This window comes from Hypanus sabinus, chromosome 18 (assembly GCF_030144855.1).
Source record: "Hypanus sabinus isolate sHypSab1 chromosome 18, sHypSab1.hap1, whole genome shotgun sequence".
Classification (NCBI taxonomy): domain Eukaryota; kingdom Metazoa; phylum Chordata; class Chondrichthyes; order Myliobatiformes; family Dasyatidae; genus Hypanus; species Hypanus sabinus.
In genome coordinates this window covers 15,560,556-15,588,100 of record NC_082723.1, presented here as the reverse complement: position 1 = coordinate 15,588,100, position 27,545 = coordinate 15,560,556, and the positions used below count along the sequence as shown (strand labels likewise).

At 38.6% G+C, this 27,545-nt stretch overlaps 1 protein-coding gene across 1 annotated transcript in view; it reads right to left on the bottom strand.

The window, feature by feature from the left end:
• Positions 1-2,101: 2,101 nt before the first annotated feature.
• Positions 2,102-27,545, bottom strand: part of psmd5 (proteasome 26S subunit, non-ATPase 5) — a 29,895-nt gene continuing 4,451 nt past the window's right edge. Inside the window, exons 3-10 of the mRNA XM_059993711.1 lie at positions 25,786-25,899; positions 20,024-20,152; positions 18,565-18,674; positions 17,617-17,759; positions 17,116-17,307; positions 16,499-16,608; positions 13,010-13,150; positions 2,102-11,823 (exon numbers count right to left, since the gene is read on the bottom strand). Coding sequence (XP_059849694.1) covers positions 11,566-11,823; positions 13,010-13,150; positions 16,499-16,608; positions 17,116-17,307; positions 17,617-17,759; positions 18,565-18,674; positions 20,024-20,152; positions 25,786-25,899 — 1,197 coding nt within the window. The 3' untranslated portion in view covers positions 2,102-11,565. The remainder of the gene's footprint in view (positions 11,824-13,009; positions 13,151-16,498; positions 16,609-17,115; positions 17,308-17,616; positions 17,760-18,564; positions 18,675-20,023; positions 20,153-25,785; positions 25,900-27,545) is intronic.

The following is a 27,545-nucleotide window of genomic DNA, read 5'->3' as shown; positions in this document are numbered from 1 at the left end:
ATTTGAGCAACAAAGACTCATGCGTTAGAACTTGTTCTGACAATTGAGAACTGAGAGAAGAATGACTTCAAGGCCAGACATACTTAACTTAATTAGGAAGCTATAATAAGTCAGGTATAGGACCACGTAGTGATAGCATCTGTCATAGCAAAGACCTGAACGACAAAACAAGACAGAAGGTGGTAATTTAACTTTTCCTAACATTCCTGTACGGTGGACATTGTGGGGCAAAGGGCACAGTTGTATACTGAACGGCTCTATGACTGTGTGGTAAGTAGAAATGTCACAGAAACAAGACAACAAACACGATTATTTCTTATTTTGTCAGTTCTATGTATTTCCAGTTCAGAATTTTATGGGAATGCATTTCAAGTTTTGCTCAAGTTTCTAAAGGCTGTTCATTGTTGACAGCTTCCAGCAAGTGTGATCATGCATACTCTTTGTACTTTTTTTTAAACACAGTATAGATTCCTGATTCAATCTCCATGGATTCATTATCGCATGAACTGATTAGTTAGTACAAGTTTCTTTAGAGTCTGGACTGCTTAAGAAGTTTTGTTTTTATGTGAAAGATGTTCTGTATATTCAAGTTATTGCTTATATGGACATTATCACTAAGTATCTCCTACTTAAAGCAGTATAGGAGAAAATTCCATTAATCAGTGTGCTCTTCTTCTATTTATCACTGCCACACCTGTAAAACAGATGTAGTAATATGCAACCTTGGTCCCACTGGGTTTTTGCTTATTACCTGTTTAAATAAGGTAGAGTCGATCATGCAAAGGAAATCAGTGCAGAAAACTTCCACTTGCAAATTTTGGCGTAATACTTCTGCTACAATAACCAAATAAAGAAATGCAGTAATCCACTTCCAAACATCTTAAAATCCAACAACTGAAGGAACACTCTAGAGATGCCTGCTTGCAAATTGGAGATACAACTTATAAGATTTTTGAACTTTATAGTATAGACAATCTTTCAACCAACCTATTATCCATGTATCATTACCTTTTTTTCTCCCCCACAAAGAGCTGATTCTTTTGCCTTACATGCATTTATCAAATAGTTAATGCGCTTGAAAGCTTGAAGTCATAAATGTGTTTCCCTGTACTTATTATTTTTCAATTGAGAATGATTAGCAAACTTGCCTTTATACCGAAGTTTCTTCAGAAGAATTTAACCCAGCATTTCATAAACCTATGGTGCAAGCTGTATGCAGAGCTGAATGTGTATGCAACACTGTAATTGGAGAATAGGAACTAAATAATTCAATACTTTCACTATAATGCTTTAGTTATCTGGTGGTACCTATATTTTAATAGAGATCTCAATCTTCTCAATCCCAAGTAACGCAATAGTGAAGGTTTACACCCAAGACAATTTCATCCATCCCTATGAGAAGCAGAGAGGAAGTGAAATTGAGCTATTATATAGCTTTTTCTACACCATGCCCCCACACCACCCCCACCACACTCAATCCTACAATCCCCGGATCTCTTGCACGTTCCAAATTTTATTCACTCCTCTATAGGCTGTCCTGTTGATCCCTGAGCTCTCATATTCTCTCCCCAAATTTCTCATCTAGCTTCCTCCTTTAAGACAATCCTTAAAATTAAAGCTCAATGACAATTTTTGCTTAATAACAATAATTTATGACCTCCATATAATTAGAAAGTTGTTGATATTGCCGAGTATGATTGAAGCCAGGCAGATGAACTACAGGAATTCTCAAATTAGCTGTCCCTTTAGAAATGAGTACATTAAAGGTTGGGTTACTCTCTGCAACTCTAAATGTATCATAGTTCAATTCATTAATTTGTTCCCTCTGAAGGTTGTGGACATAATTGCTATGCTCAAGGTCTGCCAATCAGTGGGAGAGTTAATCCTGAGAAACACAGGGCTAACTGATGACCTGCTAGAAATGCTCGTCAGCGCGTTAGCAAACAACAGCCAATCAGAAGTGGAAACAATTAACCTCAATATTAATAACCTCGGGTGGCAGAGTGCCGAGCTTCTGGTGGAGCTTCTTAAAGTCAAGCCCTCAGTCAAGTGCCTGTTGTAAGTAGCACATTACTCGCATTGTATATGACGACACGAATGTCAGGTTTATTAATTTGTGTATTCAATTATTTGTACATAATCATCTCATCACAAGCTAAAGTACAAGAGAACAAATACAAACTAAACACTAATTAATGGAAATGTAAAACACTGCAGATACTGGAATCTGGAGAAACAGTCTGCTGGAGGAACTGAGTGGCTGAACAGTAAGTAAAATCTAAAATGGAAATGTGAGGGAGCAAGAGAGTTGCATTCAACGTTTCAGGCCACCGACCTCTCGGAACTGCTGGTGAACCTTAACAAATACCATTGTCACTGAGCTAGTTAATACTCCAGGGAGTGGTAATTAGGGATCATATCTCTTGGACAGAGAATCTAAAGAGTGCTTTGGGTCCATTGGCCTTCTCACGTCAAAGTATTGAGTACATGAGTTTGGATGTTATGTTGAAGTTGTACAGGACAATACTGAGGCCTAATTCAGAGTAAGGTGTGCAGTTCTGGTCATCTACCTACAGAAAATGTATCAATAAGATTGAAAATAGTATAGAAAGGATTTACAAGGATGTCGCTGGGATTCGAGGACCTGATTTGCAGGACAAGGTTGAAAAGATTAGGACTTTATTCCCTGAAGTATAGGAGAATGAGGGGAGATCTGATAGACATATAAAATTGAGTGTTATTGACAGGATAAATGCAGGCAGGCCTTTTCCTCTGAGGGTGGGTGAGACTAGAACTAGAGATCATGAGTTAAGGGTGAAAAGTTTAAGGTGAACATGAGGGGAGACTTCCTCACATAGAGGGTATTAAGAGTGTGGAATGAACTGCCAGCACAAGTGGTAGAATATGGAAAATATTGAAAAACAGCAGCAACCAGATAGAATAATTTACTATCAAAGGTGTTGAAAGTTGTTCAAAATTGGAAGATAATGGAAATGCTGAACAAGCCAATTAAAGCTTTGAAATAGGCCATTTGTTTCAACCACACCAGTGTATACACTCAAGATTTTTTTCCCTCACCTTAATTTAATTCCATCAAAGTAACTTCCCTCTTCCTTTTATTGTTTGACCATAAGTATTAACTGTTTCTCTCCCCACTAGTGCTGCCTGATCTACTGAGTGTCTCTAGCACGTTCTGGTTTTATTTCAGATTTCCGGCATCTGCAGATTTAAAGTTTTGCTTTCCATATCCTTCCTCATGCATTTAATGGTTCTTGAAGTCCAAACATGATGTAAAGGGCACACATAATAAGGTGTACATTTTACCCACTTTCTGGTTAACAGGATGTGATCCCCAATTGCTGGTGTCAATTTTGGAACAAATACAGGAGGCACTGACATACAATGTAAAGTGAAGATGAGCTGAAGACAAGATTGCAAAAACAAAGTTTGAGCCATTTTAGTAATCAGAATTCCATTTGGAATCAGTAAACATGCCAGTATATTAATTTATTTTCTATGTGTAATCAGTTAAGTGGGTTTTTAATGTGTATAGGACACACAGCTTGTACCACAGTGCTAGCTCCATACAGATTCCAACCAATCATGCACTCCACATTATTTAAATTTAAAACAGAAAATAGAAACTTGTAGCAAGTCAGAGAGTACTTGTGGAAAGAGAAAATCTTTGTGTATTGGAAAGTGCATTGACTGGCTGCATTGAGCCTGGTATGGGAACACCAATAATACCGAGTGGAAAAATCCTTTAAAAGACAGTGGATCTGGCCCAGTACATCATGGTTAAAGCCCTCCCAGCCATTGAGCACATCTATATGAAACATTGCCATAGAAAAGCAGCATCACCAAAGATCCTCACCACCCAGGCCATAGTCTTGCTGCTGCCATCAGGTAGAAGATACAAGAGCCTCAGGACTCTCATCACCAGGTTCAAGAACAGTTACTACCCTTGAAGCATCAGGCTCTTGAACAAAAGGGGATGACTACACTCATTTAAGGACTCTTGTATTGTTATTTCTTGCTCATTATTTATATCTGCATTTGCGGTTCCTGATGTTTACAGTTCAGTTACTGTGCCATAGATTTGCTAGGTATGCTTGCAGGAAAAAGAACCCCAGGGTTCTATGTGTGGCATACATGTACGCTGACAAATTTTACTTTGAATTCTGACAAGGCTTAACTGTTTCTCTTTCCATGTATTGCCTCATATTTCCAGCATGATTTGGTTATACTTCATATTCTGCATCTGTACCTGTTGATTTCCAGATCATTTAAACCTTGAATTTCACATGACAAATGTTTTTAAACAATTGGGATGACAGTTGCAGGTTCCTGTCAAGATTGGGACAAATAACTTATCTTATACATTATCTTCTACCACTAGAGTGTTCCTTTTTTTTTGCAGATTACACGGAAATAATTTGGGCGACAAAGGTATTTGCATTTTGATGAATGGACTCATTGACCTCTTTCTGGGGGAGAACACTGAAGAAAACAGGAACGACATTCAAGGTGGTGAGCAGGCTGTGATCCAGCAAAAGAAGCTGCAGCTAACAGAACTTGACATTGGTTCAAATCAATTAACTAATGAAGGCTTGAAGTGCGTGGCCTCGTTTCTCAGCTTGAACCCACCTCTCAAATATTTGGGATTGTCCCAGAACAATGCTGTAGATTTGACTGGGTGGAAAGAGCTATTTGATATTTTGAAGAAATGTAGGCACATCTCCCACGTCCTCCTCGATGAAAATGTTCTTTGCAACGAAGGGGCAAAATACTTGGCAGAAGCGCTCTGTGTTAATGGAAGCTTATGTAAAGTAGACCTGGACTCCAATGAAATTGAAGATGAAGGAGGTCTAGCTCTGTGCGAGGCCTTGTGTTCCAATCCTCACCGTTCACTCAGGTATTTGAGTCTTCATGGAAATAAACTCAGCAGTGGAGTGAAGAAAAAACTGAATATATTACTCACAGAAAATAACCAGGGGTATGTCAAGCCATATTGATGAGTTTATGGTCAAGGTATATGGGACATACTATTTGACTACAGCTGTTTCTGTTCTGGCTACAGCACAGTGATGTGATGTGCCAAGATGATTTACAAAATAATGAACTTTCTTTTAAAATCACATGCATTATGTAGGATATTTAACATTGATTTAAGCTGCTCACAGGAGCTTTATTAAAGATTAATCACCCTATCATTTAACAGGAGAGATAATTATCAGACTGACCAAAGGGAAGTTTTAAGAAGCATCTCAAAAGATGAATGCGACGTGGAATTCCAATATTTAGCATCCAGTTAACTGAAGGCACAAACCACAAAGGGGTCAATGATTAATGACAATGGTCAGTATGGGAAGAGCAGTTTATAGATGATTGTTAAAACTATATAAAGTAAGTGAAATAATCTGATAAAGGTATTCAAAGGCAATGTACAGTATGAAAAAGTGACTAAGTTCTTTGCAACACACAAAATGTTGGAGGAACTCAGCAGACTAGGCAACATCAATGGAAAATAAACAGTTGACATTTCAGGCCGAGACCCTTCATCAGGACTGAAAAGGAAGAGAAGCCAAAGTAGGGTGGGGTGTGTGTGGAAGTAGTATAAGGTGGCAAGTGATAGGTGAAACCAGGAGAGGGGGAGGGGGTGAAGTAAAGAGCTGGGAAATTGATTGGAGAAAGAGGGGCTGGAGAAGGGGGAATCTGATAGGAGAGGATGGAAAACCAGGGAAGAAAGGGAAGGGGGTGGAGCACCAGAGAGAGATGATGGAGATGAGGTGAGAAAGGGAAATAGATATGGGGAATAATGAAGGTGGGGGGGGGCATGAGCAATTGCCAGAAAATCATGTTTATGCCATCACGTTGGAGGCTACCCAGATGGAATATAACAAAATTCTGTTCCTGGTCTCTCTTAAACTTATTAAGTGGAATTATCAGATTTGCTTGTAGATAAATGAAAAACTGTTCAGAATGAGCATGCACAACTAAATAAGCTTTTCTTTTTGTTCTTAATTATTTGTTTGAGTCCCCAAATGACCAGAATTAACAGCAACTGGAAGGTACCAGGGGATGTTGTCTCCAGTCAGCCTTAGATGATAAACACTCAGCTTATGTTAAATATCAAGTTGTTTCATTGGCATCAACAAAATCACTAAGCAACATTTGGCAACTGATGCATCTATTAAAGTCTTTACATAAAAAGCACAATGGGTGAAAGTATTACATAATGAAACTTGTCTTGCAGTTAGTCCAAAATACAAGCCTTTGAAAACCAGACACCCAGTTATATAAAGTACTGAAGCATCATGCTGAAAATGGTGGAAACCGGAGACTTCCAGGATGTTTCTTCCCAGATACAGAAAATAAGTTAAAAGTGAGTTAATTTCAGCTTTGCAAAACCCCACCCTCGGAGTGTCAGACACCCTGAGCCAATAGGCTGGTCCTGGACTTATTTCCACTTGGAATAATTTACTTATTATTATTCTAATTATTTATGGTTTTATATTGCTATATTTCTACACTATTCTTGGTTGGTGTGACTGTAACAAAACCCAATTTCCTTCAGGATCAAAAGTATGCCTGTCAGTAATAACCTCCATCCTCCACCACCTGGAAAATAAGGTTTCATCTGCCAGACAGCTGTTTACAGATTTCAGTTCAGTGTTCAACACCATCATAATCCAAAAACTGGTGGGGAAACTGTCCTCGCTGAGTCTCAACACCTCCCCCTGCAATTGGATACCAGACTTCTTAACAGTAAGGCCACACTCAGTCTGAGTGGGCAGCAACGATACTCATCCCATTACACTGAGCACTGACACTCCCAAAGGCTGTGAACTCAGCCCACTACCGTCCAGACTGCTGATGCATGATTGTGTCACAGATTTCAGCTCAAACTGTGTCAAGTTTGCAGATGGCATAACAGTGTTAGCAACAGTTATCATAGAGAGAGTTAAGTGCAACAAGTACTATACTGGACCAGGCCAGTATGGGACCTCAAGACAGAGAATTTGTAGAATGTCTAAGGGATGATTTCTTAAAACAGCTTGTTGTTGAGCCCACTAGGGAATCGGCTGTTCTGGATTGGGTGTTGTGCAATGATCTGGAGGTGATAAGGTAAAGGAACCCTGAGGGAGCAGTGATCAAAATATGATCGAGTTCACTTTGAAATTTGAGAAAGACAAACTAAATTCCAATGAGTCGGTATTTCAGTGGAATATAGGAAATTACAACAGCATGAGAGGGGAACTGACCAAGATTGACTGGAAAGGGACACAAGCAGGAAGGCAGCAATGGCTGGAGTTTCGGCGAAAAATGAGGGAAGTGCAAGGCAGATATATTCCAAATAAGAAATTTTCAAATGGAAGGAGGACACTGTCATGGCTAACAAGTGAAGTCAGAGCAAAAGTAAAAGCAAAAGAGAGGGCATACAAGGAAGCCAGAGCTAGTGGAAAGATAGAGGATTAGGAAGGTTTTAAAAATTTGCAGAAGGAAACTAATAAGGTCACTAGGAAAGAATAGATGAATTATGAAAAGAAGCTGATGACCAATATCAAAGATACTAAAAGCTTTTTTAAGTATATAAAGGGTAAAAGAGAGTTGAGGGTAGATATAGGAACAATAGAAAATGACGCTGGAGATATTGTAATGACAGACGCAGAGATGGCAGAGGGACTGAATGCTATTTTGCATCAGTCTTCACAGTGGAAGACATCTGCAGAATACCAAACATTCAAGAGTGTTAAGGAAGCTTGTGCAGTGAAAATTATGACTGAGAAGGTGCTCAGGAAGCTTAATGGTCTGAGGGTGGATAAATCTCCTGGACCTGATGGAATGCACCCTCAGGTTCTGAAGGAAGTAACCGGAGAGATTGCGGAGGCATTAACAATGATCTTTCAAGAATCAATAATTCTGGCATTGTACTGGATGACTGGAAAACTGTAAATGTTACTCCGCTACGTAAGGGTGGGAGGCAGCAGAAAGGAAACTACAGACCTGTTAGCCTGACATCAGTGGTTGGGAAGTTATTGGAATCAATTGTTAGGGATGAGATTATGGAGTACCTGAAAGCACATGACAAGATAGGCCAAAGCCAGCACGGTTTCCTTAAAGGAAAATCCTGCCTGACAAACCTACTGCAATTCTTTGAGGAAATTACAAGCAGGGTAGACAAAGGAGATGCAGTTGACACGGAGTTCCACAGGGGTTGGTGTTAGGACTGCTACTTTTTATGATGTATATCAATGATTTGGACTACAGGATTATGTAATAGATTTGTGGCTAAATTTGCTGATGATGTAAAGATAGGTGGAGGAGCAGGTAGTGTTGATGAAACAGAGAGCCTACAGAGAGACTTGGATGGTTTAGGGGAATGGGCAAAGAAGTGGCAAATGAAATACAATGTTGAAAAGTGTATGGTCATGCACTTTGGTGGAAGAAATAAATGGGCAGACTATTATTTAGATGGGGACAGAACTCAAAGTACAGTGATGCAAAGGGACTTGGGAGTCCTTGTGCAGGATACCTTAAAGGTTACCCTCCAGGTTGAGTCAGTGGTGAAGGCGGCAAAAGCAATGTTGGCACTCATTTCTAGAGGAACAGAACACAAGAGCAGGGATGTGATGCTGAGGCTCTACAAGACACTCGTGAACCCACACTTGGAGTATTGTGTGCAGTTTTGGGCTCCTTATTTTAGAAAGAATATACTGACATTGGAGAGGGTTCAGAGAAGATTTACGAGAATGATTTCAGGAATGAAAGGGTTACCACATGAGGAACGTCTGGCAGCTCTTGGGCTGTATTCCCTGGAGTTCAGGAGAATGGGAAGGGATCTCACAGAAACATTCCATATGTTAAAAGGCCTGAACAGATTAGATATGGCAAAGTTATTTTCCATGGTAGGGGATTGTAGGAAGAGAGCATGACTTCAGGATTGAAGGATGTCTATTTAGAACAGAGATGTGGAGAAATTACTTTAGTCAGCAGGTGGTAAATCTGTGGAATTTGTTGCCACAAGCAACTGTGGAGGCCAAGTCATTGGGTGCATTTAAGGTAGAGATGGATAAGTTCTTGATTAGCCAAGGCATTAAAGGGTATGGGGAGAAGGCAGGGGAGAGGGGATGACTGGAAGAATTGGATCAGCCCACGATTGAATGGCGGAGCAGACTCGATGGGCCAAATCGCTCTTATATCTTATGGTCTTAAGTTCTGGGAGGTCACATCATGGATTACCTCACCTGATCCCTTAATATAACCTCCTTCAGCAAGAAGACAGAGTAGTGCCTCCACTTCCTAAGATTAAGACAAGCAAAGCACCTTCAAATGCCCCCCCCCAAATCTTAACTGCATTTTCCAGGAGCACCATTGAGAATGCCCTGACAAGTTTTATCTCCATCTGGTACAGGAGCAGTCTAGCATTGGACCAGAAATCCCTACAAAGGACTGTGAGAATGGCTGAGAAGATCATAGGGGTCTCCCTACCATCCATCAGAGACACTTATCAGGAACGCTGCATATGCAATGCCCTTACATTATCAAGGATCCCACACATCCTTCTAGCATCCTCAGACTTTCTTCCATCAGGCAGGAGACTACGATGCATAAAAACAAGAACTGTCAGGATGAGAAACTGTTTCTTCTTCCAGGACATTAGGCTTCTGAACTCCCTGGTGCATTGTATTCACAGTGTCTCTGTTCCGTACCTTTCAATATTTAATATTAATGCACTTTGGTTTGTTATTTGTGTAATTCATCTGTAGATTTTATCCTTACCTACACCAATAGAGAAACATTGTCCTGTTTCTATATACATTATATAGTTATATACATTATATTCATGTATATACTTAAATGACAATAGACTTGACTATTTGTTAAAATAATGTTTTATTTAAATAGCTTGCAACACTGGGAAAACAAGCCTCCTATGGGAATCAAAACCAAGTTTTTGTAGAGGAGATCCACATGCCTCAGCCTCCTAAAACACATTTTCCCTTTTTTTTCCTGGGAAGACAGGAGATGGGATAATGTCTCTAGATCTTCAGGATCTCTTGTGGCGGGGGGTGGGGGGAGATGAAATCATCAATTCACAGGAATCCCTAGCCCAACTGGCGGAGAAGTATCTAAGAGGGTTCTCAGCTCTTCTAGCGCTGGAGACCAAGATTGCTAGTGGAAGTAATCCAAAGCATCCCAAGTAACCCACTTGCCTGCCTCTGCCAATAAAATATCACTCGTGGCAGGATCTTGCCCAGGACTCATTAGTCACCCCAAACCCTTAAAAAAAAATTTGTTGATGCACAGAATATGGGAGATACCCTCACAACATTTAAGTACATGGACAAACAATCAACAAGGCAAAGAAGATTACATACCATGTGCTAGCAAACAGGATTAGTAAAGACGGGTATTGACGTTTGGCATGGATATAATCGGCCAAAATTCTTATTTATGACTCTTAGACATCCACTTAAAGATCTGAGAGGAATCGTACAAAAGTAGTATTTCTAAGTCAACACGATGTTTAACCTGAAGAGGAATGAACAGGTTAAACATTGTCTTGACTAGGAAATGTCAAAGCAGAGATGCCTTGTGCTCACATATGACAAGAGGTGGGGAAGCAAAAGATCTTGTGTTTTTATGCAGTGAACTTTACAATATATCATATCCACCACAGATGTTTGTGCACTGTTATCCAGCACAGGCAATAAAACCCAATCACCCAATGGTTCATAATGTACCAAATGAAACCTGAAACATAAGAAACAAGACGACACCGTATGGTTCAGTCAGCCTGCAGTGCCACTGAATAAGACTATAGCTGGTTTAATCTTGGACTCAGCCTCACTTGCTTACTTAGATACAACCTTGTACTCACCAATTGCGCCAGAACATCTTAGCCTTAAATAACTTGAACAATTCCACCTCTAAAAGGTCTCCAGGGTAAAGCTTTCCACAAATTCTTAATTCTCAACAATTCTTCAACTCCATTTTAAATGGGCAGGTACAGATTTTGAACTTGTCTTTTTTCTCCTTTTTCTATTGGAGGTTTTGAGACAACATATGGAAACCTCAAGTACACTTTAATCAGTCACAGGATATGGACAAGGTCAACATTATGCTTGCCCAAAAAACATCTGGAGGTGGTGGCAAGCTGCTATTGAACCAGTTGAAACAGGCAGTGAAGATGCTTAGTTAGGAAATTCCAGGATTAGATGGTTCAATTATTGAAATTGGATAAAAATGAGCTTCCGATTTCATTTCAATTGTATAAGTTTTTAAAATAAATATCAAGATTGATATTCAGTTGGAAATCAAAATCAGGTTGATGCTTTACATAATATATAAATCTGGTTCAACACCACAAAAAGGTATTTATATTACTTGAGTTGCATACCTTATCATTACTCTCAGTTTTCTTAAAGGAATGGAAAAGAATGTTAAAGAGATTGAAAATTCCACTTAATTGAAGCTTCTGTCCAATACCAAGCTTCATGTAACATGTCCTTTACCAAAAAAAAGTAAAAATTTAAAGAAAGTCAATACTCTCATCAGTGGCTACTCGCCACCTTCCACAGCTACTGCTGCTGTTGCTCTTACAAAGTAAGGGCCTTCCTGCAGGTAAGCTCGGAGTTGCAGGTAATGTTGGTTTCCAAAGATTTCAGCTATTGTCTTGGAATCTACAAGGGCTTTTACCAATTCAAATTTGGCATCCTTTGAATTTTTGTCAGCTTCAGTTGACCTGTCGATGATGTATTCCACAAATCCTGGTGTACCAATCATCAGTCTCTGACCCCAAGGTTGGCTAGCAATTGCCTACATTTAGGAAAGAAACAGAAGAGAAGTTAATGGGAAAAGTATGTCAACACAGTAACAAAAATAACCAATTCAATAACACATGTTCATGAATAGGAATGGGACTCTTAATTGATTGCCATTATGAGCGAGAAGGAGCAAAACAGAAAAGCTACACTCAAGTAATGAGCAAAGTGGAGATGATAACATATCTCCACACATCTGAGTAATTAAAATGACAAATTCCAAGTTACTATCAGCTTTAGTCTTTAGCAACTCCGTAGTGGAAACCAGATAATGAGTTAAGAAATTACATTGCTAAGCAAATGCAAATACAGCAGGTGTTACATGTCTGTAATTATAGAAAATCTTCAAATTTCTCATTAGTATACATTTGTGGACCAAGTTAAGTGTTTCAGGTCAACGGTTTCCTCATCAAACTTAAATAATAATTCTTTCCCTCTGATTCCTCCTATTTCTAACATTTCGTGTTTTTATTACAAGCTACAAAAATTGTGAAAACTGTTTCTACTTCAAGCTACAAAATATCTTGCCACTCTGATACACGAACTCCATTTTAAGTTCCACTGATAAGAAGAGCAACTTATAAGCAAAACTGGAAAACAGCAAAAGCTAGAAAAACTCAGCAGGCCGTGCAGCATCTGTGGAAAGAGAAATTATCGAAGTTGGCTCTGTGACCCTTTGTAAGGAATGTTTCCTTTTCTATAGATGCTGCCTGACCTGCTGCATTTTGAGCATTTTCTGTTTTTAATTTAGATGTTCAGTACCTGTAGTGTTTATTGATTTTTATAAAAAAAAAACTGGTATGTGGTACCATAATGGTATAGATAAATCCAAGTGTCTTCCCTGCACAGTAATATTTTTACCAAATCATTCACATGAAATGCATATCTTCAAATCAAAGTGCAATTGCAAAGCCATTTAGAGAATGCATTTCATATTTAATCTTTTCCCCAATGAAATGCAAAGAAATTAAGCATTTGTTCAGTCATTATCCACATTTCTAATTTAAATCCTCAATAATTCTATTAATTGTGGAAAAGTTTACACAAATCAGCTACAGAAGTTTTAGAAACTAACTAGAAATCCATTAGATCTGTGTTACCTGTCAACATGTGTATTTCATTGTATTTTAAAGTAAGACAGGGTATCCAAATAAACAAGTTTTTAATGACAAAAGACTCACGGTGAAGACTTTTAGTGCACCAATGTGGATATCTGGGAAAGGCTGGGAACTCAGACTGCGGAATGTTTCCATTGGATGGCTGTGCAAAGCGTGGAACCAGGACTCAGTCATTCCTAGAATATCTTCAGTTTGCTGATCAATCTGTGAAATTGATAGAAACATAAAACAGCATTAACAGAAGAAAATAACGCAGTTGGCTACAGCTAAACCCCAGAAAATGCTGAAACAAACAGAATGATGATTTGAAAACATTTCAGAGATAGTACTACTGAGGAACATTCACTACAATGGGGAAAAGATTTTGCAAATGTATAAGGACTTCACATTCCAGTGCATTATCAAAATAGTGGATTTCCGTTAATTGGGGCACATCAGGACCTGTATATTTTGGCCCAATTAAGTGGCTGCCATAATTAGCCAAAGTTTCAAGGAAATTATTTTTAAAAATTATAAAAAGAGACAAGCTAATATTTAACAGAATAAATGTATTTAAATGAAATACAGAACAAATCAGAACACTACCAATGCCGCTACATTACTATAGAACTGTACTAGTTCCTAATAGTTTTCAAAGAGGAATTCAATGTACCCCATGTTCTTTTGATTGACTATAAATGAACAAAATCCGCGCAGACAGTGCAGATAATGGACTGCCTTCATTGCCTTCCTGCATGAAATAGTGTTCTAATCCAAGAATAAATTACTGCTTTTTGAATCCGCCAGTCCAAATGGATAATTTAACACCAGCACTCGCAACTGTTGCTACTTAAAAATTGTTCACTCTCAGCACGGTGCAACATCTAGCAGCCAGACAAGTGACTGACACTGGTTAGGAAGAGTTCGGCAAGTCTCCTGTCCAAAGGGAAATTGGCAATTTTTCTCCATTAGATTTTATTCTTTAAGAGTTGTCCCAAATAGGTGGCTGCCCCAATTTTTCAATGGCCCAATTAACTAGAATCCACTGTGCTGCAATATTTTACAGACCAATTCTTTTTTATAAAAAAAAATGCTTGCTTCCTATGAACAATAAATATGAGCACCCAGTAAAATGCTCCCAAAGGATCACAAGCTCATTTGCTAAATTGCGCTTGCCAATATGGATAAAGAATTAGTTGAAATACAGTACAATGTACATAATAGTTTGTTGGAAGAACAGCAAGGTTTAATCACACTTTTCCAATATGTAGAAAAATGAATCTCTCTGCAGGTCCAATATATAGTACATCCAATCTAGTCATATGCAAAAAGATGCCAATGCAAAATCCTTTCACTTAACCACAAATGGTGATTTGCGTTCGGTTTGCTTGTTGCCACATGTACTAAGATGCAGTGAAAAGCTTTGCACTCTTCTGGGAAGATCATTCCATACAAGCTAGTGTAAATGGACAAACAATGCAAGATATAGCATCTTCTCTAAACAGTAATATTTTCAATGATTCACTCGTATACAATGTGCATCTTCAAAGTAGCAATTGTAAAACCATTTATAGAAGGCAATTCATATTTATTTTATCTAATGAAATACAAAGAGATTTCAAGTATTACATCAGTCACCAACCATCTACATGTCTGATTTAAAGCCCCAGTTATTATATTAATTGTGTGAAAGGGAATGTGCAGTGCAGGTTGACAAAGTGTATGAAACACGACGAAGTAGACTGGAAAATCAAGAGTACATCCTTAGCATACAAGAGGTCTGTTCAGGAGCAAGGATAACAGTGGAATAGGAGGTGTCAATGCCCTGAAGCCTGATGATACATGCTCCAACTTTTGTTACCTTCTACCCTGCAAGATACTGAATTTCCTTAGCCCTCTAAGTAGAAGCATTAGTGTGTTTTCTTGGCCATCAAGTCCATGTGCTGAACCAGGATAGATTGCTGATGTTAACATCTTAGAAACTTGAGCTCCATCTCCACCTCAGCCACACTGAATAAGAGAACAGCATATACTGCACCCTGCTTCCTGAAGTCACTGAAACACAAGAGCTGGTCAATGAAGGAAAGGCTGTTGTCACCAGGCTCCCCATCTGCTGCCTCTACTCAGACTCATTGTTGTTTGAAAACCAGCCACTACAGTGGTGTCATCTGAAATTTGTAAATACAGTTAGCAAAGGGGCTTAGGATACAGTCTTACAGAGCATCCATGTTGAGGATAATTGTGGGAGATGTTGCTTATCTACACTATTGGTCAGTAAGTCAAGGATCCAGTTACAGAGAAGGGTGTTTAATCCCAGCTTCAGGAGTTCGGAGCAGTTTGTTTGGGATTTATGGCATTGAAAGTGGAGCTACAGTCAATAAATACAAGTCTGACACTTCCAGTTGGCTTGTGGCTGACCAAGTGCAATGTCCTACATGCACTTGTCCACAATAGCAGCCCAATTGTTCCACACTAATTTTATCCACAAGGATCAACATCAGAAGCCAGAAACTATTGTCTTTGATTCTGTATTTCTCCTTGACATCTACATGAAACTTCACCAGATTGTTCATAAATTTAGTGGCATGCTCAACCTTTGCCACAAGCCTCAAGCTGCCCATGTTAATTACTGAGACTTCTCATCTATACAGTTGCCCAGCAACTCCCGATTTAACCCCAGCCTAATCACGAGACAATTTACAACAACCAATTAACTTACCAACCAGTACTTCTTGGACTGTGGGAGCAAACCAGAGGAGGAATCTCACATAAAATCTCTTTACAGGCAGAGGTTGGAATCAGTTAAGTGTAATTTTAGCAGAATTAAACTAGAAAATTTCCAATATTTTTTAAATAATTCTGTTCCTCACTGCTCATTCATTAAATAAAAATAAAATTTATAAAATCCATTGTTTTACTTCTTGAAGAAATAATTGAGTGACAGTGATCTAAAGATTAATAGTCACTTTGATACAATGGTTATATTCACAATGCACAGACCTCTGAAGTGAAAGCATCACACAATAAACATAGAAAACCTACACCACAGTACACCTACACCCTTCGGCCCACAATGCTGTGCCAAACATGTACTTACTTTAGAAATTACCTAGGGTTACCCAGAACCTTCTATTTTTCTAAGCTCCATGTACAATAAAATATGTTTCTAGGCTACATCTAATAACTTTAAGAGCAGAAGACAAAAATGCGACATTAATATGTGATCAGTGATATCTTTCTACTTTAACCTAATATGACTGTGGAACAGCCATTTTTAAAATGGCATGCTTATGAAAAGAACTGCAAGAGCAAATATACCATTACAACTTGATTTGGCAGCAAGGCACTAATTTTTACAAAAATTCAAGCTGGAAAATGGATGAAAACTAGGAAGATGTTTGTAAAGTTTTATTGGCATTTAGAAGATCTTACGTTTTTTTTTAAATCATAAAAGACGAATCAAACTGTTCTTCCATTGCAGCTCAAAAGTCATCCACTTCCGTGGTTTAAACAGTTTTTTTTCCAAACCACATCCTTCATTTACATTCAATGGCACTTTTTCCTGGTACTCACCGGCAGAGAAAGGAGAGAAGCAATTGTATCAAGGCAGCGGATGCGCATGTCTGTGGAAGCACTGCATGAAATCGAACCCAGCCTTCTCAAAACCTCTTGGAATGCAGAACCTTGTATAATGGAATAACTATTACAATTCACATTTCAACACAAGATCATGTAAAGGTGACAAGTATTGCAATACTTAATTAGACTGGTGTTGCAATTTGAAAATGGCACACTTTCTTTTGCACTGAGCAAAGCACATCTGTTCCTACGAACTGGAAAGTGACCTGTACAGTGAAATGGGAGGTACAGACAGCCAGTGTGAAGGGAAACATTAAATAGAATGGCAGGAAAAAGAAACTCCTAACATGCTCAGGAAAAGGTGAGACACAATAAAAGTCTAATAGGTTCACACAGAAATATTTGTTTAGAAACTTGCTTACATGACACTAAATGTACAATTCTGCTTGGGAAAATTTAGATAAATTAGTTTTTCCAATATTCAACACATCAACTCTACCAAAGTGAATTGACTGCAGAATATTAGAAAGAACTTATTCCACAACTTGTATAAAAGGGGAAACTGAATTACTTTTCATCCAGCTGCAGATTAAAGCAATAACATAGGTTACCTGTTTTATTTAGAACTTGCTTTCCTTCTATACATGATCCAAGAATCCCAATGGTATCTAAGCTAACTCCAATCATGGTTGGTTCCTGTCCTTCAATCATCTCAAACACCTTTTTGATAAAGACAGGATAACGTTCACATATCTGCTGAGGACTATCAACCATTGCCAAGTTTCCAAAAAACTTCACCAGATCTACAAAGGAAATAATAAATACATGTTCAAACATATTAGTGCTTCAAACACCTGAGTAGTGTTTAGATACATAGGGAGTCTAGATCTAGTGCCCATATTTCTGTCATTGGATTTAACTTTGTTTTTTTGTAGAGAAGTCAAGTGCAAAGACATACAGGTTAGTAGGTAAACCGACTGGAAACAAAATATTAAAGTCACTGCTTAGCTAGAACTGGATGACAGGCTGGATCATTTACATTATCATTAGAATGGGCAAGTGAGCTTTTCCTTATTACTGGCTTGATATAACAGTAAATTTTCTTTACTTACTTGGCAAATAAAAGCCAGAGAAGGGGTCAGAATTTGCACCTGTGATCATGTTTGAGATTTGATCGATGATGCCTTGCTGAGCCAGGTACTGTCGTCCATGCTGACTTTGAGCAAGTGAGGTGACCATCTCAATAGCGGTGGCTCTTCAATTGAATCGAAATACTTGTAATTTATTTAATCAACCATTATGGCAACTGGTATTTATAAAGCATTTTAATAACTGTAAATGTTAATCACATATCAATGGAAAACTTAATCATAAATCAAGAGTATTAGGAAAAAAATAACCTAATTAAAGAGATAGGTTTTAAAGCAGCATCCTAAGGCAGACAAAGTAGAGACAGAGAGCATTAGAGTCTTCCAAACTTAGCACCAAAACAACAGAATGCCCACCCCCTAATGAAGAATTTAAAAACTTTGAATTGTACAGAAGTTCCAAAACAGGGAGATGGTTTTACAATTGTGTCAAATTATAGGCACCTTAGTACTATCCCAACAATGTAATACAACTCCAAGAGCCAGAAATTAAACCTTGATGCATCAAGGCAAGATATCTGAGATTTAAGGGAGCCAGTTGGTGGCAAATTGCAAATATTTTGATTAGATAGCTTGAATGATGACAGAAAAACCTTCACATAACCCCTACTTTCTCTTTCCATCAGTAAATCAACTTTAACAGGTTAAATGGGATGATGTAGTCTCAAAATAATAATTGGTTGATAGTACTCTGTGAGGAGGCACAACTGCAAACCTATATTGGTCCTTACATTTTAGCAGGGCTACTGTTTTACCCACTTCTTGCAGTGAGAAAACCTGGTCCAAATTTGTAAGTGATCTCATATAACCAAAGACAAAAACCCATGGTGCCATTTAGCTCAGTGACACCTCCAAATTCCCTGTTTTGGTGACTGAATAAAAAACATTTCAAACAGGTAGAAGCCTTCTCACCTGATGAGGACATCATCCCCTGCAAGCTCGCCAAGCAGCCGAGTTAATAAACTACTGCTGGCACAATACTCAAGTGAAACAGATGACACGTTTGCGATCTCCAGCACCAACTGCAAGACAATAACACGAGCAAGCTTAATGCTCCTGTCAGAGCGATGCATGACTGTTAGATTATTTTAGTTTACTCGATTAGGTTCCCTCCACGAGAACTACAACCTTGTTGTTGGGTTTGAATGTTGGCGTACGTCAATAACCAAAAGAGCTGTGTTGGCTGGAGTCAGGGCTGTATGCTTTGATTCTTGATTGTGTCACCCATGCCAAACAGGTCAAAGGGTAGAGGACAGACTAAGAGTGGTGCACCAGTCTTCCAGGTTAAGGGGTTCAGCTCACGGCTAACAACCCTGACTGGTTAAACAAAGTTGTTATGGAAATAGCAATGAAGAATCCTTCTGCATCTGTGTGTGACGGTATTCCCGAGTCTCCACCTGGGACCTCCATGACTGACAGTAATGAAAACTGAGAGGAAGCTACTGACACAATGAAGGAAGCCCTGAACACCGCCAGAGATGGGGGACCTTCATTGCTGCCCTAAACACCAGCAGTGTAACAGGCAGTAAGTAGATTGGGTTCATTAATTTATTTCTGAAAGTAATATACTGATAATAAAAAAAACTTAGATGAGTATAGTGAGCTTGCTTACTGCACTATGATCATATTGCACTTCTTTTTTTGAAGTTACATAAACATATCACCACTAAATGTTCAAAGTGCCTTAGATGTTACTCAGCAATACAGGGTCTGATTTGCAAATATCTCCATTTCCATGGCACCCTCTGCATGAAGTTGTTCTCTCTTTACTGAACATGCACCAGTTCATTTCAACCTATATATTCATGATTAACAAAAGCACTAGGATAAAACTATGCAGTTATACCCCTTCAGAAATATGTTCAAATCTGAAGAGCTGAAGACATTTCGTCCTTCTCTCAAAACTTACAATGGATTAGGTTATGTGGTATCTGAAAGTGTTGATGTGATACCCATTCACAAATTTAAAAGGCTATATATCTGAAGCATTCCAAATTTAGTCACTATATCAGACTTAATAAAATCTCCATAGTGTCATCAAAATTCAGAGTAAATGTAATTTCAGCTCAAAAGTCAAAACAAGCCAGTCAAGTGAATCAGGGTTGTTTAGATCAATTTAATAACTGAAATGATATACCCAAATGTGGCTTACTCCTGAAAAAGGAGTTATGGAAAACAGTATTTCCATAGTAGTTTATCTAATGAATAAATGAAAATATCTGAAGAATAAGTATTTTATTGACTTAAATACAACCTTTGGCTCAGAAAGCAAATTAAAGTTTACAAAATGAATATATTAAAGAATCTTATGACATCTAAATTTGACTTAGGAGAAAAATGTTGGATGTCAACTGCAACAAATTCACTGTACCTCATAAACTCTGTATCGTACCACATCACTGATACCCATGACATCTTTCAAATCTTGTAACATGTTGGTCGTAAATAATGCATCAAGTCCAGCTTTATTCTGGGCAATTCTGGAAAGACCTTTGATTGCCTGAAAGTTAAAAAAGCAGCACCAATAAATGTTGTGCTTTGTGGAAGTAAATGATTAGGCAAGTAGAACTATTCGCATGCAGCAAAAACATTTATAAGGTTGCCTATTCTTGTAAGACTTCTATTCATGATAATGCTATTAAATTTTTAAAAAATCTTCCCACTTAACCAAGAAATTCAACACAATTGCTGCAGTGACAAATTAAATTTCAAATTAATACAATCTGTAAAAATTTGTTCCATCTTTCATCAGATGTATATCAACCATGTATGTTTATAGAATACAAGAACATAATATATAGTAAGACTGGCCCTCAAGCCTGCTGTCATTCAGTAGGATAATATCCTTTTGTACTTGGTCCCAATTACCCTTCTAGCTCTTGTGTCTTCTGAAGTCTCCATTCCACCATCGCTGAGCATTCAGATCTTTAAGGTGGAGTGATCCAGAAAATCTATACTCCCTGCTTATAGTAATTTATCATCTCATGTCTTATTTAGGCAACCCATTTCCCACCCAATTCTGGATTGAGTTCACCTTTCCACCAATAAGCCCACTGTTAAATTCAAATTGATTCCTTCCCAGTTCTACGAGTTCTGAGATGACTGAAGAATCCTATACAGGATCTATAGAGAGGTGAGACAAGTGGAGACCAATGAGACAAGCAGATGAATTGGTTGGAATTCTGTATGCTCTTTCCACTGTTTGCTCAATTTTTCTGTGTGCTCTGTTTATAGAGATTAGAAGGTGTTGCATGCATCCCAGATACTCCTCCTCAATTCTGAGCAATTATAGGCCAGGGATTTCTACAACTCTTTCTTTGATTCATGGCTACCCAGAGAAGAAGAATTTCAGAATTGTACACTTTGATAATAAATGAACCTTTGAAGTCAATAAGGTGATTGTTATGTTCTACGGGGAATACAGAGGCAAGAACAACTATGACCATTATTCGAAGTTGACCAACCTACTCATACTGATTGATGTTGCATTATATTTTCTTCTAGATTTGACACATGATGAAAATAATATCTATTTTAACTGCTACTAATCCACATTGGAATAGCTCCTTGGTCACTGGAAGAAGGAACTCAATGCAAATATACGTGTACATCTATGCAGATAGCAAGCAGAATCCCCCCCCATAATTAGTGCAATGGGTGCTGTTTCTTAAATATGATCATCTCTGGCAACCAGAACTGGAGAGAGAATGTTACCAATTGCATGCTAATAGTAGTTCTTATGCCATGTTTTCATACTTCAGTCTGCATTTTATCTACTACAGAGACCTTTCAGCTACTGACAGGGTTCTTTAACCTCATGCTGGGACAAGATCCTTCTGACAATCTTGCTAATTTGAAGAAATCATCTCTCATTCATCTTAACTGGAAAAACCAATCTCACTCAAATCTCTATTCATGCGACAGACAGTCCTACACGTCAGGAATCAATCCAGTGAATATTCAATGCATTGGGTCAAAGTAGATTTGTTTTTATGTACAGAGACCAAATCTGCAGAAACAAGTTTCACAAAATTTAAATATTTTTAAATGGGAGATCACCAAAATTCTGTAGAATCTCAGCAAGGGATGCTTACTTTGGTGTTCCACTGCCTTTGCTTTGAAGAACATAACTTAATGTCCCTAACTGCCTGCTGTACCTACATATTTAATTTCTGCTTCTTATTTATCATCCCATTGAGATCCTTCTGCACACTAACCCTATTGCCCTCACAATCTGTGCTTGCAAGGCTAGGCAGTAAGTTAAACACTTCTCAAAAATCACCCAAGCTGGAAGCTTTTGGTAGGGGTTTTAATAAGTAAAACTTGTGAACCAGCAGAAAATTAAGTGAAATACATATTCAATTCAATATCAAATCATGCACCTGAATATACTATTATCGGTTATTCTTATGGTCAGTAAGAAATAAACTAATCCACTCATGCAACAGTCCATAGCTATGCCACGTAGACCAGAGTGAACTCATGGTGCAACGATAAATTAGTGATAAACGATAAACATTAATACTTTCTTCAAAGTATATCTACTAAATGTTTACCGACATTATAAAAACCAAGACTCACAGTTATTGAGTGTTTCAAGGGCAAACAAAAGGGAGATGGAGATGGATGTCTTTATACATGTGCTTCAAGTTAAAATCCAAATTAATCTGCACAGGAAATGTAAAATGAACGGGAAGCGATGTTGACACAAAGTGAACAGTACCTCCAGAGGCCAGAACATGAACATTTTCTAAATTCTCATCATTCACAGTGCTGGAAAATAAAACTGAAGTCCTCAGAGCAAGATTGCAATACCAAAGGAATACCAGGAACTGCTCCACCATTTTGGGCACAGCACTGCAGCCCAAAGGCTTCACCATCCACTGCATAGACAGAAGAGCTGAGTCTCTTAAAGGTAGGGGATGGAGCGTGCTTCATGATTAACTCATCATGATGCAGATGTACTATCTCAGTCCTGCTCAACTGACCTGGAACATCTAGCAGTCGTGTCGTCCAGTTTGTTTGCTGAGGGAGATTTCCACCATCACCCTGGCAGTTGCATGCATTCCACGCCTGGCCAATGTCAGGTAGGCACTGAAGAAGTTGAGCACTGTGATGAGCAGTCACATAACAGTGCACCCCATTGCTTTTTGATTCATTGTGGGGGATTTCAATCAGACCAGCTTGAAGAATTCTCTGACCAACAATCATGAACATATCACCTGTGGAACCAGGGGAGTCAACACACTTGACCAGTTACACCACTACAAAGAAGGTTTCCCATGCCATCCCATGCCTGCACTTTGGCAAGTCCGATCACCTGGCTGCACTTCTACTCCCGGCATACAAGCAGAGACTGACGACTGCAGAACTAGTGATGAGGACCACAAAGGGAAGCAGAGGAGTATTTACAGGACTGCTTTGAATCTGTGCACTGGACAATATTCAGGGATTCATCTTCGAATCTAATTGAATATGCCAATTGTCACCAACTTCATCAAGATCTGTGTGGATGAGTGTGTGCCTTTAAGAACATACCCAAACTAGAAGCTGTGGATGCACTCGGAGGTTCGCAGTCTGCCGAGGGCTGGAACTACTGCATTTAGACACTGATTTAGAGCTATACAGTATGTCCAGGTACTACTTACAGAAGGCCATTTTAAGAGTGAAGAATCAATTCCAACAGAATCAGATGCAAGTCAGCTCTGGCAGGGTTTGCAGGCATTACTTCCTACAAAGTGAAACCTAATATTGTAAACGGCCATGATGCTCCCCACTCTGATGAACTCAACACTTTATGTGCATGCTTTGAAAGACAGAACTATATCTATGTGAAACCCTGCACCATCTGGTGACCCTGTGATCTCTGTCTTGGAGACCAATGTCAGAACATCCTTGAAGAGGGTAAACCTTTGCAAGGAATCAGGCCCTGGTGTATCTGGTAGGGTACTGAAAACTTGTGCCAATCAACTGGCAGGTGTGTTCAAGGACATCTTCAGTCTCTCACTGCTGCAGTAAGAGGTTCCAACCTGCTTCAATCATACTGATGCCCAAGAAGAGCAGTGCGAGTTGCCTCAATGACTAGCACCCAGCTGCACCCACATCTACTGTGACGAAATGCTTTGAGGTTGGTCATGGCCAAAATCAACTCCTACCTAAGCAAGCACCTGGACCCACTGTAATTTGCCTACCACCACAATAGGTCTACAATCTCCCTGGCTTTGCATTGGCATTAAACCAGCTGGACAACAGCAATAACTATGTCAGACTGTTGTTACTGATTACAGCTCAGCATTCAGCAACATCATACCCTCAAGATTAATCAATGAACTTCAAAACCTGGGTTTCTGTACCTCCCTCTGCAACTGGATCATCGACTTCCTCATCAGGAGACCATAGCCAGTGTGGATCGGAAATAACATCTCCTTACTGACAAAAAACACCAGCACACCTCAAGGACATGTGCTTAGCCCACTGCTCTATCTACACCCATGAGTGTGTAACAAAGGCACAGCTCAAACATTACCTATAAATTTGCCGATGACATAACTGTCGTTGACAGAATCACAGATGGTGATAAAGAGGTACACAGGAGCGAGATATATTAGCTGTATGAGTGCTGTCGCAACAACAACCTTGCACTCGACAACAGTAAGAGCAAGGAATTATTTGTGGACTTCAGGAAGGGGAAGTCAAGGGAACATACACCAATCCTCATCGAGGGATCAGCAGTATCAAGATCCTGGATGTGAACATTTCCGAAAATCTATCTTAGGCCCAACGTACTGATACAATTACAAAGACAGCACAATAGCAGCTATACTTCATGAATTTGTGACTTGAAATTCTAGCAAGTTTCTACAAATGTGGGCAGCATTCTAACTGGTTGCATCACCATCTGGTGTGGAGTTGCCACTGCACAGGATTGTAAAAAGCTGCACAAGTGTGGAGGAAAATATTGTGAGTTAAAGATTTTGATAGACAAAGGGTTAATATTGTCTTTTTGAGTATGAAACCAGTTTGGAGCTTAGTTTGTTATAGATATAACCTTGGCATTCAGCAGAGACATCTCTTAGAATAAATATTTGCAGTTGCTTATCCTGTAAGAATTAAACTCAAGGATAAGAGACCAACTGTTTGTTAATACAAAGTTGTACACAGGACTGAAATTTTAATTTCTGGCTGTTGCTATGGGTATTATTTATCACAAGGGAACTGCATGTGAATCTAGCTCATCTTTTCTAATTCACAAGGTTAATCGAACAGCCTTTGCTTTTGCAATCCATTTGTACATGCATAAAAGCAGCTATGCTCTCTGGATTATTTGGAGATTGAAACCTACTGCTGGAGGTTCCATTCCCCATGATATCTTGAATAAAGCTCTCTTTACTTCAAAGTCCATGTCTAATTTACTTTGATCAACTTTAATCGAATTTCCCTAGCAAATTATTTTCCCTAACAATAAGGTTGCAAATTCAGCTAGTTCCATCATGGGCACTAGCCTCAAGGATATCTTCAACAGGTGATGCCTCAAAAGGTGGCATCTGTCTTAAGGACCTCCAACACTGAGGACATGCCCTCATCTCACTGCTACTATCAAGGAGATGGTACAGGAGCCTGAAGGCACACACTCAATCTTTTAGGAACAGCTTCTTCCCTTCCACTAGATTTCTGAATGGACAATGAACCAACCCATGAACACTACCCGTTACTTGTTTTTTGTTCTCTTTTTGCACTTAGTTGTTATACTAGTGCATATCATTTCTTATTGTAATTTATAGTTTTGTGTATATTGCACTATACTGCCACAAAACAACAAAATTCATGACATATCCAAAGTGTTATTAAACCCGATTCTGATTTTGTTATGATTTTAATTCATCTCTTAATCTCCACATATTCTGTTGGAGAATCTTATTTTCATAATTTAGGTTAATTTGCTATGTCACATAGCATAAGTTTCATTGTTCCATCAAATTTTGCACTAGACAGACCCTCCAGCATCTCAAAATGCAACAGGAGTACACATTTTCTTGAATGCACAAAGAAAGTACAACTTCTCCCAATAGTGGAACTGTTTAGATCTCAGTTCTTTGAGGATGCCAGCAATCATTTCACTTAAGGTAACCTTACCTCTTTTGCAACCGATATTTGCTCACCACCAATACTATGGATCATCTCCTTAAGCAACTCAGGAGAATCAAGAACTGTCACAACTGCATCTGTGCTCTCAACAATCCGTCCAATCTGAAAAAAAAGTACTTAACGTGAGTCTGAAATGAACATACTGTCTGCTTCCATTATTTTCAACTCTAACTTCACTTTATCCCTAAACACTGTAGGCTATCTTTTTTAAAATGTTACTTAAGCCACATATCTCAATGTGCAATATTACTAAAGTTCTGTCAACATCAATTAAGAAAAATAATGATTTTAATTTTAAAACACAGCCTGGGGTTAGGCATTAGCTGCAGCAATTTCAATGTGCAAGGATTGAGATTACAATACAAAGAAAGATGCTAACTCGTTTAGTTCTGACTTAATAGAATCACTGGTAAAAGTGGGAAAATATTTAGAAATACAGCATCAGTCCACAGCATCCACCTGATATTCAGTAAATGGACACCACTATTCTCAAATCTCTCTGCTCACTAAATTCTGGTAACATAATCATTCCCAATTTTAATTGTTTCATTTTCAGTTGTAATGTTTTTAGTTGCTTTAGTTAGAACTGGAATTACTTCCTCAAACCTCTCCAGCTCCCTCTGCTCCTTTAAATAAGTTTATTAAAATCTACCTTGACAAAGCTCTGCCTTCTCCTTCTGTAGTTGAATGTCAGAATTTCTACTGTTCAGTGCATCAGAAAATTTTGCTACATTGAAGGTACAATAAGAAAGCAGATCTTGATAGTTGAAGACTTTTGCCTACTGCAATAAGCACTGTCCATTTGGTCTAGGTCAAAACAAAGCTCGGAGAAACAGGCATCAGGAAATCAGGACATCGTACAGAATTTTGCATAATCTTTCAAGTGCAACTCAAAACTGTCAGAGTATATCAGAAGTATGCTTTGAATCGATCCTATACTTCTAAAAGCAGTGGATTCCGCTTAATTAGAACACATCAGGACCAGTACATTTTGACCCAATTAAGCAGCTGCCCCAATTAGCATGTTTCATGGAAATAGTTCAAATGCAATAAAAAAGACAAATTAAAGTTTAACCGAGTAACAAATTACATATTTAAATGAAACACAGAACAAAATTACAACATTACCAATACTACTGGTGGTTGTCCGTCATATATGACGATGAAAGAAACCTGTGCCGGGACAGTTTTAAAGTGGAAAAACCATTGCACTGGTTATACTACTACAGTACTATAAAACTGTGTAGTAACTCTAATTCTTATCGACGTAAGGATTCACGCAGTGTACGCTGATGTGTTCTTTTAATTGACCGTAAATGAACAAAATGCATGCAGACACCTGGTGCAGATAATGGGCTGCCTTCATACAATGCTTATGATCACTGCATTTTCCAAATTTTCATTTTCATTGTAACATTCAAGATGATTGTTGATGCCTACCAATTCTTCATAGTTCCTAACTTGAAGTAGTGAAATCATTTCATTTTCACTCTTGGCCATTTCTGACATCTCCAAGCCTGAATGCTTGAAAACGCAGTGAGTGAGCAAAACAGTTCTGTATTGCCTTACTGCTCGACAACTATCACTTTAAAAAAAAAACGAACACATTTAACTGACACTATGTAAAACCTGTTTGGTCTAAGCACAGTGCACGGTCTAATGGCCATAAGTGCATATGGCCGATGCTAATTAGAAACTGTTCAGCAACATTCTCCTATCCCAATTAAGCGGCACAATGTCCTAAATAA